Source organism: Scophthalmus maximus, chromosome 6, assembly GCF_022379125.1.
Source record: "Scophthalmus maximus strain ysfricsl-2021 chromosome 6, ASM2237912v1, whole genome shotgun sequence".
Taxonomy (NCBI): domain Eukaryota; kingdom Metazoa; phylum Chordata; class Actinopteri; order Pleuronectiformes; family Scophthalmidae; genus Scophthalmus; species Scophthalmus maximus.
Window position 1 is genome coordinate 3,108,507 of NC_061520.1, and position 18,631 is coordinate 3,127,137.

The 18,631-nt window shown below is 44.0% G+C and overlaps 1 protein-coding gene and 1 long non-coding RNA gene across 41 annotated transcripts in view; both read right to left on the reverse strand.

The window, feature by feature from the left end:
- Positions 1-18,631, reverse strand: part of LOC118308749 (NACHT, LRR and PYD domains-containing protein 12-like) — a 988,189-nt gene that overhangs the window by 947,378 nt on the left and 22,180 nt on the right. For 7 of the 39 annotated variants that reach the window (XM_047332352.1, XM_047332363.1, XM_047332362.1 and 4 more), the window contains exon 8: positions 7,510-7,614. The exons of 2 other annotated variants lie outside the window; for them this stretch is intronic. In XM_047332352.1, coding sequence (XP_047188308.1) covers positions 7,510-7,614 — 105 coding nt within the window. Of the gene's footprint in view, positions 1-190; positions 365-737; positions 912-1,477; positions 1,543-3,103; positions 3,278-3,513; positions 3,688-4,514; positions 6,316-6,836; positions 7,070-7,509; positions 7,615-7,770; positions 7,930-8,221; positions 8,353-8,462; positions 8,622-13,674; positions 14,865-15,447; positions 15,948-16,018; positions 16,665-16,705; positions 16,880-18,322; positions 18,497-18,631 lie in introns of those variants that run through there. 30 more of the 39 variants (XM_047332384.1, XM_047332383.1, XM_047332388.1 and 27 more) reach the window with 24 other exon arrangements.
- On the reverse strand, positions 10,405-11,166 carry LOC124850045. Of its 2 annotated transcripts, none has more exons than XR_007030823.1 (2): positions 10,754-11,166; positions 10,405-10,685 (listed from the first exon to the last, which is right to left on the reverse strand). It is a non-coding gene; the product is annotated as an uncharacterized LOC124850045 (long non-coding RNA). The 2 variants fall into 2 exon arrangements; XR_007030822.1 differs by having other exon boundaries at positions 10,405-10,688.

An 18,631-nucleotide genomic window follows, 5' to 3' on the forward strand; every position in this document is an offset into this window, starting at 1 on the left:
TGAACATACGACTTCTTCAATCAAAGTTCTAAATAATCAAAAGTTCCTCGTCTGTCCAGTCTGTGAAAGTGCTGAGTTGAATTTATGAACTAGTTGAACACATTTGGTCAGATGGTCGACGCCAACGTTTAAAGATACCAGCACACCTGAGTTATTAATAACAATATACAGTGTGAACATGGTGTCTGACCTCAGAGTCTCCAGTCGACAGTGTGGACTCTCCAGAAAACCACACAGCTCCTTCACTCCTGAATCCTGCAGCTTGTTGTAGCTCAGGTCCAGTTGTCTCAGGTGGGAGGAGTTTGACTTCAGAGCTGAGACCAGAGAAGAACAGCTGATCTCTGACAACCTGCAGCGACTCAACCTGGATAGAGATAAAAACATGAGACTTTAAAAAACAGGACATGACCATGACTCCACTGTGGAAACACAGTTTCTGTTCACACTCATCAACACGTCCACTCTGTGAATCCTCCAGAGATTTTCCTGCTGGATTCTCACATGGACTCACTCACACATTCTCTGGAAATGTGACCAGAGGACCGACAGGAGGAGTTCCTGAACATGTCCGGAGCAACATCTGACATTTGAGTTCTCACATACAGACCCTCCAGAGAAGTTCAGGACAATGTCTGACAACAGCCTCACTGTGCTGTGAAAGATGCTTTATGAATAAAGTTCATTATTATTATTACTATTACAACAATGAAGAAGAAAATGTAAACATGGTGTCTGACCCCAGAGTCTCCAGTCGACAGTGTGGACTCTCCAGAAAACCACACAGCTCCTTCACTCCTGAATCCTGCAGCTTGTTGTAGCTCAGGTCCAGTTGTCTCAGGTGGGAGGAGTTGGACTTCAGAGCTGAGGCCAGAGAAGAACAGCTGATCTCTGACAAACTGCAGCTCCTCAACCTGAATAAAGAATAAAACAAAGAATAAAATCATTGATAATCCTAATCAATGAGTCTCTGTCCGTCTGTTATTGTGGATCATCATCATGTCAAGACAACATTCATACACCTGTTCATGTCAACACAGACTCGTGACCTGCTGCTGACCTCAGTCCAAACTGTAACTAGAAGATAAATATCAAATCAGAGATGTTCAACTGAAAACCTCTGTTCATTCTCTCATGTGTCACACGACCTTCTTCTCCCTGAAGGTCTGTGAGAATAAAACATGTTCAAGGTGGAGACGGGTCCTGATGGTCGAGTCCATTCTGGTCCTTTGACTTTTCACAGAACTGTCAGATCCATCACTTCTGTGACACGAGCTCTGAACATTATGTGTTTGTTGAAGAGAGACGCAGCGTTTGTCATGTTCAGATGAGCAGCATCACTACAAACCTGAGAAACATCTCAGTGTCTCCACGACTCTAGATCACAAACACTACGACTGGTCTCAGCAGAACTGAAACTTCTAACATTTAACATGTACGTGTCCAAAACAAACACAACAGATCCAGTCAGTGAACTGACCTCAGAGTCTCCAGTCTACAATGTGGACTCTCCAGTCCAGCAAACAGAACCTTCACTCCTGAATCCTGCAGGTTGTTGGAGTTCAGGTCCAGTTGTCTCAGGTGGGAGGGGTCGGACTTCAGAGCTGAGGCCAGAGAAGAACAGCTGATCTCTGACAACCTGCAGTTCATCAACCTGGATAAAGAATAAAACATGAGACGTTAGAAAACAAAGTTTCTGCTTGAAACCGTTCAGTGTTTCATCGTCTGTTCAACATGAAGAAAGTTGAGAACATGGAGGTTTAGAAAACTGAAACTCCAAACACCTTAAAGACTAAAGACTCAAGTGTTTCAGTCAGTGTCAGATGAACTTTCATGTTCCGACTCACAGATACTGAAAGTTGTTAATTGTCTTATAACATGATATGAACAAAATATTTCAATGTGAAACACAATGAGACATTTAAAGTGAGATGAGATTTGTCTTTGTCTCCACGTTGCTCGGCCACAGTCAGTGGACCATATTCCACAGTCACAGCTGAGGGCCGAGGGGGACCGGGCCTTTTCCATCCAGGCCCCCCCTCTCTGGAACAACCTGCCTGGTGCAACTCGTTCTAAAGCTGTTTTCAGACAGGACCTCTGGAGAACGTTCGTACAATTGCATCCAGATATTTTCCAGAGTTTGTGGTTCACATGTGACAAACAGCAGGAGATTGTTGAGTCAAACACATTCACGACAGAAGGTTCTGTGGCGTCTGTGTAGAGCAGCAGGAGGCAGGGCATGACCATGACTCCTCTGTGGAAACACAGTTTCTGTTCACACTCATCAACACGTCCACTCTGTGAATCCTCCAGAGATTTTCCTGCTGGATTCTCACATGGACTCACTCACACATTCTCTGGAAATGTGACCAGAGGACCGACAGGAGGAGTTCCTGAACATGTCCGGAGCAACATCTGGCATTTGAGTTCTCACATACAGACCCTCCAGAGAAGTTCAGGACAATGTCTGACAGCAGCCTCACGGTGCTGTGAAAGATGCTTTATGAATAAAGTTCATTATTATTATTACTATTATAACAATGAAGAAGAAAATGTAAACATGGTGTCTGACCCCAGAGTCTCCAGACGACAGTGTGGACTCTCCAGAAAACCACACAGCTCCTTCCATCCTGAATCCTGCAGCTTGTTGTGGTTCAGGTCCAGTTCTCTCAGGTGGGAGGAGTTGGACTTCAGAGCTGAGGCCAGAGAAGAACAGCTGATCTCTGACAAACTGCAGAGACTCAACCTGGATAAAGAATAAAAGATGAGACTCCATTAGAAAAGTTCCTGCTGGAAATCATTCAGTGTCTGATCGTCTGTTCCATAATGTGGAGAATCATATGATGAATAAAGAATAAAACTGACTTCACTGTGGTTTTGTCCTCACTCATGTTTCTATCAGCAGCCTTGTACGTGTGAACAGACGACATCTTCAATCAAAGTTCTAAATAATCAAAAGTTCCTCGTCTGTCCAGTCTGTGAAAGTGCTGAGATGAATTTATGAACTAGTTGAACACATTTGGTCAGATGGTTGCCGGTGACGTTTAAAGACACCAGCACACCTGAGTTATTAATAACAATATACAGTGTGAACATGGTGTCTGACCTCAGAGTCTCCAGTCGACAGTGTGGACTCTCCAGAAAACCACACAGCTCCTTCACTCCTGAATCCTGCAGCTTGTTGTAGTTCAGGTCCAGTTGTCTCAGGTGGGAGGAGTTGGACTTCAGAGCTGAGACCAGAGAAGAACAGCTGATCTCTGACAAACTGCACTGACTCAGCCTGGATAAAGAATAAAACAAAGAATAAAATCAATGATAATCATAATCAATGAGTCTCTGTCTGTCTGTTATTGTGGATCATCATCATGTCAACACAACATTCATACACCTGTTCATGTCAACACAGACTCATGACCTGCTGCTGACCTCAGTCCAAACTGTAACTAGAAGATAAATATCAACATTTAACATGTATGTGTCCAAAACAAACACAACAGATCCAGTCAGTGAACTGACCTCAGAGTCTCCAGTCTACAATGTGGACTCTCCAGTCCAGCAGACAGAACCTTCACTCCTGAATCCTTCAGGGAGCTTCCCATCAGGTCCAGTTCTGTCAGGTGGGAGGGGTCGGACTTCAGAGCTGAGGCCACGACTTCACAGTGAGTCTCTGAGAGTCGACAGTCAGTAAGCCTGTATAAAGAGAAAATAAAAAATCAGGCAATCTTTAATAAAAATACACTCGATGCATCTGATGAGAAAACACGTCATGATGTATTTACCATCTACTCTACACATCCATGGTTCATCTGATCCAATCTCATAGTGTTGGACATGAAACAATAATCCTCATCACTGTCCCTCATACTCGCAGACTTTTAAGGTGAATCTGTGTTTTACTTGAATCTGAGATGAATGAATGAAAAGCAGGACGTTGACTCTGATGTGCTCTCATATATCCACACCTCTGATACATGAGGACACGTGTTTACTTTTCAAACTCGTCGTCTCGACTCCAGACTGACGCTGACTCAGGTCACATCACTGGAGGAAACTCCTCAGCTTCCTCTGGAGACACTAAAGGTTTGATTCTGCAGTTTTCTGATGAACAATCGTTCTCACCAACAGCTGGAAACACACTGAGGTGTAAGATCAGAAATCATTTCACAATGAGTGAACTAAACTACTGATCTACACTGATTGATCATGTTCACGATCACGTCTGGACCAATGACTGTGGATAAAGATGGACGACATGTCAGCTCTCAAAAGTGAACCCAAAAGATCTGTGTCGCCCCCTGGTGGCTGGCTGCAGTACAGGTCATGAACCAGTATGTTTAGATATAATTCGTTGTTAGATCCTATAACAACATGGTGACACATCGTAATTGGCCACAGACTCTGTCTCCAAATGTTGCACCAGAACAAGATGGCGGCGCCAGTATCTGAGATATTGTGGCTTCAGTTTAGTTCAGTGGGAGGAAGTGGAGACACGTCGTCCATCATTGGTCTGAACTCACCCAGCCTTTCTGCAGTTCCTCACAGCTGGGATCAGTCTCTTTCGTCCCTCATCTGATGTGTTGTACTTGTTCAGGTCCAACTCATCCAGAACCTCCTCTGACATCTGCAGCATGTAGGCCAGAGCAGAGCAGTGGATCTCAGAGAGTTTCTTCTCTGATCTGTTCTCTGACTTCAGGAACTCTTGGATCTCCTGATGTACTGAGAGGTCGTTCATCTCCATCAGACAGTGGAAGATGTTGATGCTTCTGTCAGGAGAGATTTTATCACTGTTCATCTTCTTCAGGTTGTCGATGACTCTCTGGATGATCGTTGGATCGTTCTCTCTCTGACCCATCAGGCCTCTTAACAGTCTCTGGTTGGACTCCAGACAGAGGCCGTGAAGGAAGCGGACAAACAGATCCAGGTGGCCATTTGGACTTTCAAGGGATTTCTTCATGGTTGTCTTCAGGAAGTCTTCCAGAGGAGAGTCACGTGTGTTGTTCCAATTCGTCCCCAGGAAGTCGTCCAGGACTTTTGTGTTTCTGTTGGTGACACAGTGGAACATGTAGACTGCAGCCAGGAACTCCTGAACGCTCAGATGAACAAAGCAGTAGATGGTTTTCTGGAAGATCACGAACTCTCTTCTGAAGATCTCAGTACAAACTCCTGAGTACACCGAGGCCTCTGTGATGTCAAGACCACAGCGCTCCAGGTCTTCTTGGTAGAACATGATGTTTCCTGTCTGCAGATGTTCAAACGCCAGCCTCCCCAGCTTCAGGAGAACGTCCCCGTCGGCCTCCGTCAGCTCCTGTGGACTCGTCTCACGTCCTTCATGATACTTGTCTTTCTTCCTCCTTGTCTGAACCAGCAGGAAGTGTGAGTAAAGGTCAGTCAGGGTCTTGGGCAGCTCTTCTCTCTGGTCTGTGGTCGACATGTGCTCCAGAACTATAGCACTGATCCAGCAGAAGACTGGGATTTGACACATGATGTGGAGGCTCCTGGACGTCTTCACGTGTGAGATGATTCTGCTGGACAGCTCTTCATCACTGAACCTTCTCCTGAAGTACTCCTCCTTCTGGGTGTCGGTGAAGCCTCGTACTTCCGTTACCCTGTCAACACAAGTTGGAGGGATCTGATTGGCCGCAGAAGGTCGGGAAGTTATCCAGACAAGAGCGGAGGGAAGCAGATTCCCCTGGATGAGGTTCGTCAGCAGCACGTTGACTGATGACCTCTGTGTGACATCAGACACAACCTCCCTGTGGTTGAAATCCAGAGAACGTCTGCTTTCATCCAGGCCGTCAAAGATGAACAACAGTCTACAGACAGCGAGCTTCTCCTCTGTGACCTTCTGTAATGATGAATGGAAAACATGGAGCAGCGTGAGAAGACTGTGCTGCTGGTCTTTGATCAGGTTCAGCTCCCTGAACGAAAGCAGAATCAGCAGACTGACGTCTTGGTTTTCCAAACCCTCGGCCCAGTCCAGAGTGAACTTCTGCACCGAGAAGGTTTTTCCAACGCCAGCAACGCCGTTCGTCAGGACGACTCTGATGCGTCTCTGCTGGTCGGGTCCATCTTTAAAGATGTCGTGGCACTTGATGGGAGTTTCATGGTGGGTCTTCTTCTTGGAAGTCGTCTCCAGCTGCCTCACCTCATGTTGGGTATTGACCTCTTCACTCTGTCCCTCTGTGATGTAGAGCTCAGTGAAGATCCTGTTGAGGAGGGTTTCACTTCCTCTGTCATCACTTCCTTCAGTCACACGTTCACATCTCCTCCTAAGACTGATCTTATGTTCATCTAGAACCTGCTGCAGACCACGATCTGCTGAAAGACAAGAACCAGAGTCAGACTGAAGACAGAGAATCTGATGATCACTTTCATTAGATACATCCAACTATGAACGGACGAATCTTTGTCTTTCTGTTTGTAGGATTTCTAGACAACAGCTCATACGATCGACGTCGAACTTGGCGGGTGTTTGTCTGAGGACCAGAGGAAGTGAAGTGTTTAATTCTGGATTAAACAGTTCAAGAAAATCAAATATACAAACTATAAATCATTAATAGAAAAATTACACAACCATGTAACTGTAAGTTGGATGAAAGTCCAGCAATAACAAATGAACCTTGTTGAGTTTGAAGTTGTTTGAATGATGCTCTCAAGAAAATGAGCTGGATTAAAACAAAACAATCAGCCCGACTGACAGACACATTCTGAACTGGACCTTTATTAAAAACTTAAGACAAAGCAAAGGTTTTTAATCTTTTGTCATTTTTATAATCATATTAAAAGTCAGTGCTGAATGATTTAACAAATGAAACCATCAGACAGAAGTTCAGTCTCACTCTGCACAGAGCTGCTCTGACCTGCTGTCTGAGCTCCAGGTCCTGTTCTGGATCTTTGTCCACACTGGGGACAGGAGGACTCTCCTGGTGAACCCGACTGGTCCCAGTATGAGGTGATGCAGCGTCTGCAGAGCCAGTGTCCACAGCTGGTGGAGACTGGATCCTTCAGGACGTCCTGACAAGAAGCACAGCAGGACGGCAGCTTCTCCTCAGAAACATGACTCCTCTTCTGTCTGTGGACATGGAGACTTTTCTTTATGACACATTACATCAGTGACGGCAACCCACAGATCACTAGTCCAATGAAAATATCATCTCACACATTATTTTTCACGTTACGTGCAGTTAAACATTTGCAAGTTGTGATGTAAACATTTCTATTGACTTTTCCCATTTTTGTACCTTTGAAAATTAAAAAAAATATATAATATATAATATTATGTATTATGTTATGTATATAATATATAATATTATATATATAATAATATAGTGCTGCTTCTCTTCAATGTTCCTGCACAAAACCTCTTAGCAGGTTCAATAAAGAACAAACACAATGTGACTGTGACTTTAGAAAAATCCTGAGTAAAGATCTTTGGCACCAACTCATAAATGTGAAATCCATTTCAACACTGAATCATGTTCAGACCAGTTCACAGTAGAAACAGTCTCTTACTCAGAGTGTGAGGGTCCAGGTTCACGACTGAAGTTTGGAGGACGACCTCTGGACCGGTCACTCTTCATGGACACACAGCTGGACACTGGAGACTCTGATCTTTGTCTGTGGACAAATCACATCATCAGAACTTCTAATGAGCATCTTCCCTTTCTGAACATTTCCTCTGTGACTGGAAACTGTGAAGAGTTTCTACATCGACATGTTGGAGGTTGATTGACTGAACCAGACACAAAGTAAAGTGTGGACACAGTCTCTTACTCAGAGTGTGAGGGTCCAGGTTCACCACTGAAGTTTGGCATACGACCTTTGGACCGGTCACTCTTCATGGACACACAGCTGGACACTGGAGACTCTGTTCTGTCCTCGTCTTCCTCCAGATCACTCATCTTCTCTGGTCTGAGAGGTGAAGCTCCAACACTGGAGACACACAAGCTCATTATAATAAACAGTCAGTCCTGCAGCTCTAAAGTTAGAGGCTCCTCATTGGTTTAACATGTGTACAATTAAAACCACGTGTATCATCTGTCCATCATTGAGACAAAGTTTGACTCTAGATACACGTCACACGTCACATGTTTATCTGTGAGCGCACAGAGACCAGGAGACCAGACAGGAAGAGACTCCACAGAATAAAAGAATCAGTGATGAGTCGTCTTCACTTCATAGTCTCTCTTCTTCCTGCTTCTCCTGTGGACGACAGTTCACTCACTGTTCCTCCATGTTCGTCTCCTCGTCCTCTCTTGTTCCAACGAGTGTTCAGAGCTGTGACTCTGTCGTTTCCTCTGTTCTGATGAACCAACTCTTCTCTGTGATGGAGCCTGGACCTTCCTCCCACAGACGCTGCTCACAGGCACCAACATGGGACAGTCACCACTTTCAATGAGTTATAGTAATAACTGTTATGTATTTTTAATAAAGGACAGAAAACTGAAGTCAAATTATGAACTCACATGAGGCAGTTTCCTGTTTTCCTCCTGTTCTGCTCAGTTAAAATGGAGTCTGACTCTGAACACTTTCGTTTTCAGCTGCTCCTCCCTCTCTGTGTATGTGTGTGTGTGTGTGTGTGAGAGATAAAGAGAGTGAGTGTGTGTGTGTGTGTGAGAGAGATAAAGAGAGAGTGTGTGTGTGTGTGTGTGTGTGTGAGAGAGAGATAAAGAGAGTGTGTGTGTGTGTGTGTGTGTGTGTAAAGCAGATATAGACGTCATCTTTAGTCTTTGGTTTTGTTTCACTTCACATTTTTAGAACAACTTCATTCTCCTGTTTCCATCATTTCTCCAGCTCCTCGCCTCCTCTGTCCGATCCTCATGTTGGGTCACAGGTTATTTAGCAGCTGACATCGTCCTGTTGGTTAGAACAGTGGAAGTACGTGAGATTAAACCTTTCCAGAAGCTCCTGTGTGGCCTCGTGTTGTATTTCACTGACATGGTCGACAGTTCTCCTCCTCGGTCACTTGAAGGAGAAACTGTGAAGTGTCAACACAAAGGAGGAACAACCACACACACACGCGCACACACACGCGCACTACGAACGTTAAACAAAAAACCCGAAACAAACAGTAGAATCCTGCAGGCACTAGGACCACGCGGAAACAGCGCCCACTCGAGCTCCCTTAGCCACGCCCCTCCTCTCGAGCTCACAGATGAAAATATTTCCCATTTGTTTTGGAAGTGTTCATATACAGAGAAATTCTGGTCAAATGTTCTTGAGTTCATCCAATCTCATGTTGTTACAGGTTTTTCTTTTTGTTTTCAGGATGATTTCTTTGGTGTAGTGGAACCTAAGACAGAGAGAGAAGGAAATATTTTATAATTGCTTGATGAATATCACATCCACAGGTGTAAGTTCAGGGGCTCTAAACCATTCTTTCCTGTGTTTGAGTATGAAATCCATGAATATTTAGGCTCCATCAAATATTCAAAGAACTGTAAAGCTATGTGCAAATATATTCAACATTTGTGACCCCACATGACGGATATTGGAACTCTTGTAACTGTAGTTAATGTTATGAATTGGACTGCCTATTGCCTTGATGGATTTTGTAGATTCCCTGGAATATGAATTGATCATTATTTATTTATTTATTTTGTTGTTGTTTGTGAGTGTATTTGTATTATATGTATGTGCAAACTGTCCTTAATAAAGTTATTGATTGAAAAGGAAATTAAATAAATTATAATAAAAGAAACTATCTGAGCTCAATGTGTATATAGTCCTTCATAGATGTAGCATCCTAAATTGCTGTCAAAGTTCACCAGATCTATGGATTTAACTTTGAAATGTAGAATAATTTGTTTCTCAAAATCCTCTGTGAAACACTCATGGACTTTTAGCTTGAACAAAATAAGATTCCTCTGATTTATGTACGTTGGAAACATTTGGCAATAAACTAAATACACAATCCAGCAGAATGCGTCACAAAGGTCCAGTCGTTTTCAGACAATTTTTAATGACAAGTAAAACCATTTTGTTTTTTTTGGGATACGATGATTTTTCCCCATGATCACCAAGACCTACAGAAACACACTTCAAAAGACAAAGATCATTACTTTTTGCTGTATTTTGTTTTGTTGTAAAATACTTTTGTTACCCCCCCACACCTTTGAAATCAAAATTCCGCCCCTGCCTGAGAGTCACAGTCGTCTTTGTCGTTCCCAAAGAATCTCAAATTATTAGAGAATTAGACCGATAACGAATTATACTGTACCTGCTTTTAGTTATGATGTGTAAGAGTGCTAGGGACGCACCGATATGAACAGTCGGCCGATAACCGATATTAAAATTTCAGTTATGGCCGATAACCGATATTTACCGATGTGGATATGATCTGTTCAAAACACGTTTCAACGATAATCAACTTTCATGCACATTGAAAAACACAATGTAAACACTGAATTTTTACAAAACGTCGCTTTATTCCCAAAACGTTTGGAGAAGCCCGTGAATCAGAATATTACAAGGCCCCCATTTAAAACACACGTGACTCGCGGTGTTGGTCGTAGGCTTCTTTTACAACATGAAGCGAGCGCATCAAGTCACGTCACAGGGGACGTGCTGCGCTGACGTAGTGTGTCACTTCCGGTTGTTGGTGCGTCTGTGCTGCGCTGACGTAGTGTGTCACTTCCGGTTGTTGGTGCGTCTGTGTTGGTCCGCCGCTCGTCCTCGTCTCTCGTCAACTGCTGCGACAACTATCCGCTCCAATCACCCTTGTTTAGTCCAAACACTCTGTATTCATCATACTCACCATATCCGCGTGCGTCACGTTTCATCTCGAGCTGGACGACGGATCCATTTCGAGGAAGGTTTGCGACCTCGACACCCAAGACGACGAGGGAGCGACGGAGGAGAGAGATGAAGAGAGCTGTCATCTTCCTCCCGTCGCTTCATCGTCCGAGAAAGTTGTTGACAGAAGAAGTGCTGTCGCCCCGCTGCTGCTAACGCTAACAACACTGCTCCGTTAGCGCCAACAGCGCTTCTCAAAGACCAAGACTCCAGACATACGACCATCAGCACGAAGACCCGGTCCTCGCCGCTCCCACCAACATGCAGTCCTCCCTGGATGAAGTCCGCCTCCGGGTTTTGAAACCCGCTCCGGCAGCAGCTACCGACGTCGACTCCAGGGCATCTACAGCGACAGCGGCCTCGCCTTCGGAGCGCTTCCGGGTGACGTCACGACGCACAGGACGCTGGGAACTGCAGTTCCCGCCATTCTTCCACCTATCCAAAACTCTGACGTTGGCCGAGCTGTTGCTTGTGGCGATTTCAGAGACGCGTGAAGTCTATCCAGAACGTAGATCTGAATTGAACACATATTTAGCCATTATATCAGACCTGGCAGTGTTTTACGGGGGCTCTGTTTCATGAGCTCCACAAATCTTCTCTGCAAAGGCAGCATTATACATCCAGAAATGTAACCACAGATCGAATGGTAACCGTCAGTCGCCCTGAAATTTTTACCGATGCGGCTCCTTCCATTGGTTTTGGGGGGGGGGCATTTACAACCATCAATGGTAGCTGATGTTCGGCCAAAAGAACTGCTCGCGCTTCCTTCTGAATTACTTTCTACCGCACTTTGAGTTGTATCCCATTGTTGTTGCATGCATTCTCTGGGGCAACCTGTGGTCTAGGAAACAAATCAGAGTTTTCTGTGACAACGAGGCTACTGTTAATATCATTTAAAAGTTTTGCATCTATCCCCTTTATTAATAACATTTGTTAGAAGACTAACGTGGTCATATGTCCGGGGCAATTTCACACTCCGCGCAGGGCACCTACGTGGCTTGGATAATGAAACTGCTGACTCCCTGTCCCGATTTGAAATTCCAGGAATTCAGAATTCTCTGTCCTCAAGCGGCGCCTCAGGGCCTGCGTTTCCCAGCCTTCCCACAAAGTGAACTACACTAGAAGATGCACTTCAGTCTTACGTGATCTCTGCATGGTCCTATTTCACTTCATTCTGCGTTGCTTTCTTCCTTCCTGGAATGCCCGTTAACATCCCTATGATTTGTAAATTATTGTTTACTGTTTGAATCCAGAAAAACGCAACCTTCTTCCATCAAAGCATTGGTAGCAGGTATTCAGTTTTCATTTAAGATGCACAGATCCCCCAGTATGTAGCCTGCTTGGGAACGTCTACATACGCCTCCTCTTCAACAGCCTAAAAAGAGCAGCCGGGATACCATGATAAGCGCCTTCCTTTTTTATTATTACCTCTAGTGCACAAACTGGTTTCTTCACTGCATTTTATGGGTTCCAGAGGTGCAGTGAACACAATACCAGCTCAGACTCCTTTGTTTCTTACCATTTCTGACATCACAGTAGATACTCACATATATTCCATCCAAATTAAACATTCTAAAACAGAAAGGGAGGGTAAAGGTTCAACTGTTGTCATCTCTCAATCTATCACGGCTTTCTGTCCTCTATCTTCATTGACCCGGTACCTGCAACGGCATCCTTGTGTGATGCAAGACCAACCGTTGTTCCTGACCGACAAAGAAAGGACACGTCAAGGTCATGGTTCACAACCCATCTCTGTCTCCGTCTCCTGCGCAAACGACGTGGACTCCCTCCTCAGCTGTACACCTCTCACTCCCTCCGCATTGGCGCAGCAACATCCACAGCTGCCTTGGTTCCAACATCTACACATAGATATTTCACATAACTGAAGTATGACCTCTCACGGGGTGCATGCTTGCATCCGTCCCTAAAGCATTTGGGATAGCTGAGGTCTGCAGCATGCTTGCTGCTACACAGATATTTTCCTATAGCCTGGCTGATGCTTGGCATGGGCGTTATTCAGCTTCGCGCTGGGCTCCGTTGTTTTGGGGGATTTCTGCATCGCGCCCCCTGTCTTGGTCTAGCATGCTGCTGGCTAAACACAGGGGGCATTATTGAGAATGGAGCCATCAGCGCCAAGCCTAACTGTATTTCCACTTGTTGCAATAAATGCATAAATCTATGACAAGAGTGTTCCTCACTGAAATGATATTAACAAACTAATCAGACGATGCACAAAGCAATTCAGCGAAATCCCCACAGTCGTGGTCTTGACAAAATCTCCAGTCCTCTGGATCGGAGACTGAGTAAAAGTGCAGTCGATTCTGAGACCAAGACATTTCAAAACTGGTCTCAAGTACCAAGACACTACTGTTGAACGAACAAAACTGCCACCTGTTTTCACACCTGCCCGCATCATCTTTCCCCTAGATCCCGACCGATAGTTTATCAGGGGGCCGATATCGATATCAGGGAGTACAAGTTTTTCCGATAACGAGATGAATCCATCTCAGATGTTAGTTATCAAACCATTATGACCAAGAAATGTAATTTCTTGATATTAGGCTTGATATTTAACCAGCATCTTTTATCATAAATAACTATGAATAAAAATAAAACACAAATGCAACCAAAAATATATAGAACCTGAATTCAGAAAATAATTCTTTATTCTGTACAATAAAAGATCGGTAAACGTCCAACTGATGTATCGGTCAGGCTCCTCTTTCTGAAGTCTGTGACATGAATATCTGTGAATGTGAGTCTATTGAAAAATAAATGTGTGTCCCTATAGATCAGCAACAGCAAGTTGATTGATTGATTGACAGGAATTATTGGCAACTCTTGATGATCGATTAGATCAAGAAAACAAGAAGAAGAAAAAGGTCACGGATCAATTCAGTTTTATTTGTATAGCGACAAATCACAACATACATTGTCTCAAGGCACTTTACATAGTGAGGTCAATAAATCAGTCAAATGTTCTTATTTCATTTATTTTCCACCCAACGAAATAATCTGATGTCTCGGCACAGTATCTGCTCACAGTGACATCATCGTGTCAAATGTTTTTTTAAAGTTATGTTGAGCTTCTCATCCATCGATGAAGGCAGAATTACTTTTTTTCACAGAATAAATGTGACGTTTGACAGAACCAAGGGTCAATGAATTGATCAAAAAAATTGTAATCAACAGATTGAAACCATATCTCTAGTTTTTGAGTACACGTGTGGCTCCAGATTTGGGAATGTGTATGTATATGTGTGTATATGTATATAACTATATATAGACATAGATATATACTGTAGAGATAGTTATAGATAGATACACATTTATCAAACAGCTCAGTGTTAAAGCAGCGGTGGGTCGGTGGTCGAGGGCTGAAGGCTACTGATACAAAATCTAATCTCGTCTAATTCTCGTTTCATCACGTCAATAAAAAGCAGAAGAGGTTGAAAAAGTTGCTGCAACATCAATCAAATCAAAGTGTAGCCCCGCCCCCAGCTCTGAGTCTGACTCCGCCCACTGCATCGTTTTGAAAAAAGGTGTGAGACTGACAGTGACATCATCAGGTCATTAAAAAAACAAAACAACAACTGGAGAGCAACACACATTGACAAGGCTCCTCTGCCACGGAGGCTGTTGAGAGGTGGAGGAGCGTGGTGGTCTGAAGATGTTGATGAATAAAAAGGGTCCAGGTGGAGCAGGGGGAGGAGTCTCGTGTGTCTGCAGAGACTGTGTAGTCCAGCTTTATGTGAGGTCATCGAGCTTCTGGCTCATCTGATTGGCTGACTCTTCTCTCTCTCTCTCTCTCTCTGTCTGTCGCTGCTCTCTGAGCTTCACTGAGGAAACTCTTAATGACTGTGATCAGTACAAGACTGACTCCAGCCCTCCACTCACCTCACTGGCTCCAGACTCAACACTCGACTCTCTGGACAAGATCACGCAGCTTCTTCAGGTCTGAATTCTGCAGCCAGTTAAGGTTCAGGTCCAGTTGTCTCAGGTGGGAGGAGTTGGACTTCAGAGCTGAGGCCAGAGAAGAACAGCTGATATCTGACAAACTGCAGCTCATCAACCTGGATAAAGAATAAAACATGAGACTTCATTAGAAACTTCCTGCTGGAAATCATTCAGTGTCTGATCATCTGTTCCATAATGTGGAGAATCATATGATGAATAAAGAATAAAACTGACTTCACTGTGGTTTTGTCCTCACTCATGTTTCTATCAGCAGCCTTGTACGTGTGCACATACGACTTCTTCAATCAAAGTTCTAAATAATCAAAAGTTCCTCGTCTGTCCAGTCTGTGAAAGTGCTGCGTTGAGTTTATGAACTAGTTGAACACATTTGGTCAGATGGTCGCCGCTGATGTTTAAAGACACCAGCACACCTGAGTTATTAATAACAATATATAGTGTGAACATGGTGTCTGACCTCAGAGTCTCCAGTCGACAGTGTGGACTCTCCAGAAAACCACACAGCTCCTTCACTCCTGAATCCTGCAGCTTGTTGTAGTTCAGGTCCAGTTGTCTCAGGTGGGAGGAGTTGGACTTCAGAGCTGAGACCAGAGAAGAACAGCTGATCTCTGACAACCTGCAGTAATTCAACCTGGATAGAGATAAAAACATGAGACTTTAAAAAACAGGTCATGACCATGACTCCACTGTGGAAACACAGTTTCTGTTCACACTCATCAACACGTCCACTCTGTGAATCCTCCGGAGATTTTCTTGATGGATTCTCACATGGACTCACTCACACATTCTCTGGAAATGTGACCAGAGGACCGACAGGAGGAGTTCCTGAACATGTCCGGAGCAACATCTGTGGACATTTGAGTTCTCACATACAGACCCTCCAGAGAAGTTCAGGACAATGTCTGAAAGTAGCCTCACTGTGCTGTGAAAGGTGCTTTATGAATAAAGTTCATTATTATTATTACTATTATAACAATGAAGAAGAAAATGTAAACATGGTGTCTGACCCCAGAGTCTCCAGTCGACAGTGTGGACTCTCCAGAAAACCACACAGCTCCTTCACTCCTGAATCCTGCAGCTTGTTGTAGCTCAGGTCCAGTTCTCTCAGGTGGGAGGAGTTGGACTTCAGAGCTGAGACCAGAGAAGAACAGCTGATCTCTGACAACCTGCAGCCCCTCAACCTGAATAAAGAATAAAACAAAGAATAAAATCATTGATAATCCTGATCGATGAGTCTCTGTCCGTCTGTTATTGTGGATCATCATCATGTCAACACAACATTCATACACCTGTTCATGTCAACACAGACTCATGACCTGCTGCTGACCTCAGTCCAAACTGTAACTAGAAGATAAATATCAAATCAGAGATGTTCAACTGAAAACCTCTGTTCATTCTCTCATGTGTCACACGACCTTCTTCTCCCTGAAGGTCTGTGAGATTAAAACATGTTCAAAGTGGAGACGGGTCCTGATGGTCGAGTCCATTCAATCTGGTTCCTCAGCCAACAAATCCCTGATTGTGTCTTTCATTCACTTCCTGTGTTTAGTTGATCTGAGCCACTGTCGAGCTCGTCTGCTGATTGGTCCCTACATCACAAACACAATGACCGTGTGCATCCATGAGAACAGAACAACAGTTTCATAGATGTGTTTTCAAGAGAAACTCGACTGGACCCTTTGAACTCTTTGACTTTTCACAGAACTGTCAGATCCATCACTTCTGTGACACGAGCTCTGAACATTATTTGTTTGTTAAAGAGAGACGCAGCGTTTGTCATGTTCTGATGAGCAGCATCACCAGAAACCTGAGAAACATCTCAGTGTCTCCACGACTCTAGATCACAAACACTACGACTGGTCTCAGCAGAACTGAAACTTCTAACATTTAACATGTACGTGTCCAAAACAAACACAACAGATCCAGTCAGTGAACTGACCCCAGAGTCTCCAGTCTACAATGTGGACTCTCCAGTCCAGCAGACAGAACCTTCACTCCTGAATCCTTCAGGTAGTTTCCCCTCAGATCCAGTTCTCTCAGGTGGGAGGGGTCGGACTTCAGAGCTGAGGCCAGAGAAGAACAGCTGATCTCTGACAACCTGCAGTTCATCAACCTGGATAAAGAATAAAACATGAGACATTAGAAAACAAAGTTTCTGCTTGAAACCGTTCAGTGTTTCATCGTCTGTTCAACATGAAGAAAGTTGAGAACATGGAGGTTTAGAAAACTGAAAGTCCAAACACCTTAAAGACTAAAGACTCCAGTGTTTCAGTCAGTGTCAGATGAACTTTTTATGTTCCGACTCACAGATACTGAAAGTTGTTAATTGTCTGATAACATGATATAAACAAAATATTTAAATGAGAAACACAATGAGACATTTAAAGTGAGATGAGATTTGTCTTTGTCTCCACGTTGCTCGGCCACAGTCAGTGGACCATATTCCACAGTCAGAGCTGAGGGCCGAGGGGGACCGGGCCTTTTCCATCCAGGCCCCCCCTCTCTGGAACAACCTGCCTGGTGCAACTCTTTCTAAAGCTGTTTTCAGACAGGACCTCTGGAGAACGTTCGCAGAATTGCATCCAGATATTTTCCAGAGTTTGTGGTTCACAAGTGACAAACAGCAGGAGATTGTTGAGTCAAACACGTTCACGACAGAAGGTTCTGTGGCGTCTGTCTAGAGCAGCAGGAGGCAGGACATGACCATGACTCAACAGTGGAAACACAGTTTCTGTTCACACTCATCAACACGTCCACTCTGTGAATCCTCCAGAGATTTTCCTGCTGGATTCTCACATGGACTCACTCACACATTCTCTGGAAATGTGACCAGAGGACCGACAGGAGGAGTTCCTGAACATGTCCGGAGCAACATCTGACATTTGAGTTCTCACATACAGACCCTCCAGAGAAGTTCAGGACAATGTCTGACAGCAGCCTCACGGTGCTGTGAAAGATGCTTTATGAATAAAGTTCATTATTATTATTACTATTATAACAATGAAGAAGAAAATGTAAACATGGTGTCTGACCTCAGAGTCTCCAGTCGACAGTGTGGACTCTCCAGAAAACCACACAGCTCCTTCACTCCTGAATCCTGCAGCTTGTTGTGGTTCAGTTCCAGTTCTCTCAGGTGGGAGGAGTTGGACTTCAGAGCTGAGGCCAGAGAAGAACAGCTGATCTCTGACAACCTGCAGAGACTCAACCTGGATAAAGAATAAAACATGAGACTCCATTAGAAAAGTTCTTCCTCGAAATCATTTAGTATCCGATCATCTGTTCCATAATGTGGAGAATCATATGATGAATAAAGAATAAAACTGACTTCACTGTGGTTTTGTCCTCACTCATGTTTCTATCAGCAGCCTTGTACGTGTGAACAGACGACATCTTCAATCAAAGTTCTAAATAATCAAAAGTTCCTCGTCTGTCCAGTGCTGAGATGAATTTATGAACTAGTTGAACACATTTGGTCAGATGGTTGCTGGTGACGTTTAAAGACACCAGCACACCTGAGTCATTAATAACAATATACAGTGTGAACATGGTGTCTGACCTCAGAGTCTCCAGTCGACAGTGTGGACTCTCCAGAAAACCACACAGCTCCTTCACTCCTGAATCCTGCAGCTTGTTGTAGCTCAGGTCCAGTTCTGTCAGGTGGGAGGAGTTGGACTTCAGAGCTGAGACCAGAGAAGAACAGCTGATCTCTGACAAACTGCACTGACTCAGCCTGGATAAAGAATAAAACAAAGAATAAAATCAATGATAATCATAATCAATGAGTCTCTGTCTGTCTGTTATTGTGGATCATCATCATGTCAACACAACATTCATACACCTGTTCATGTCAACACAGACTCGTGAC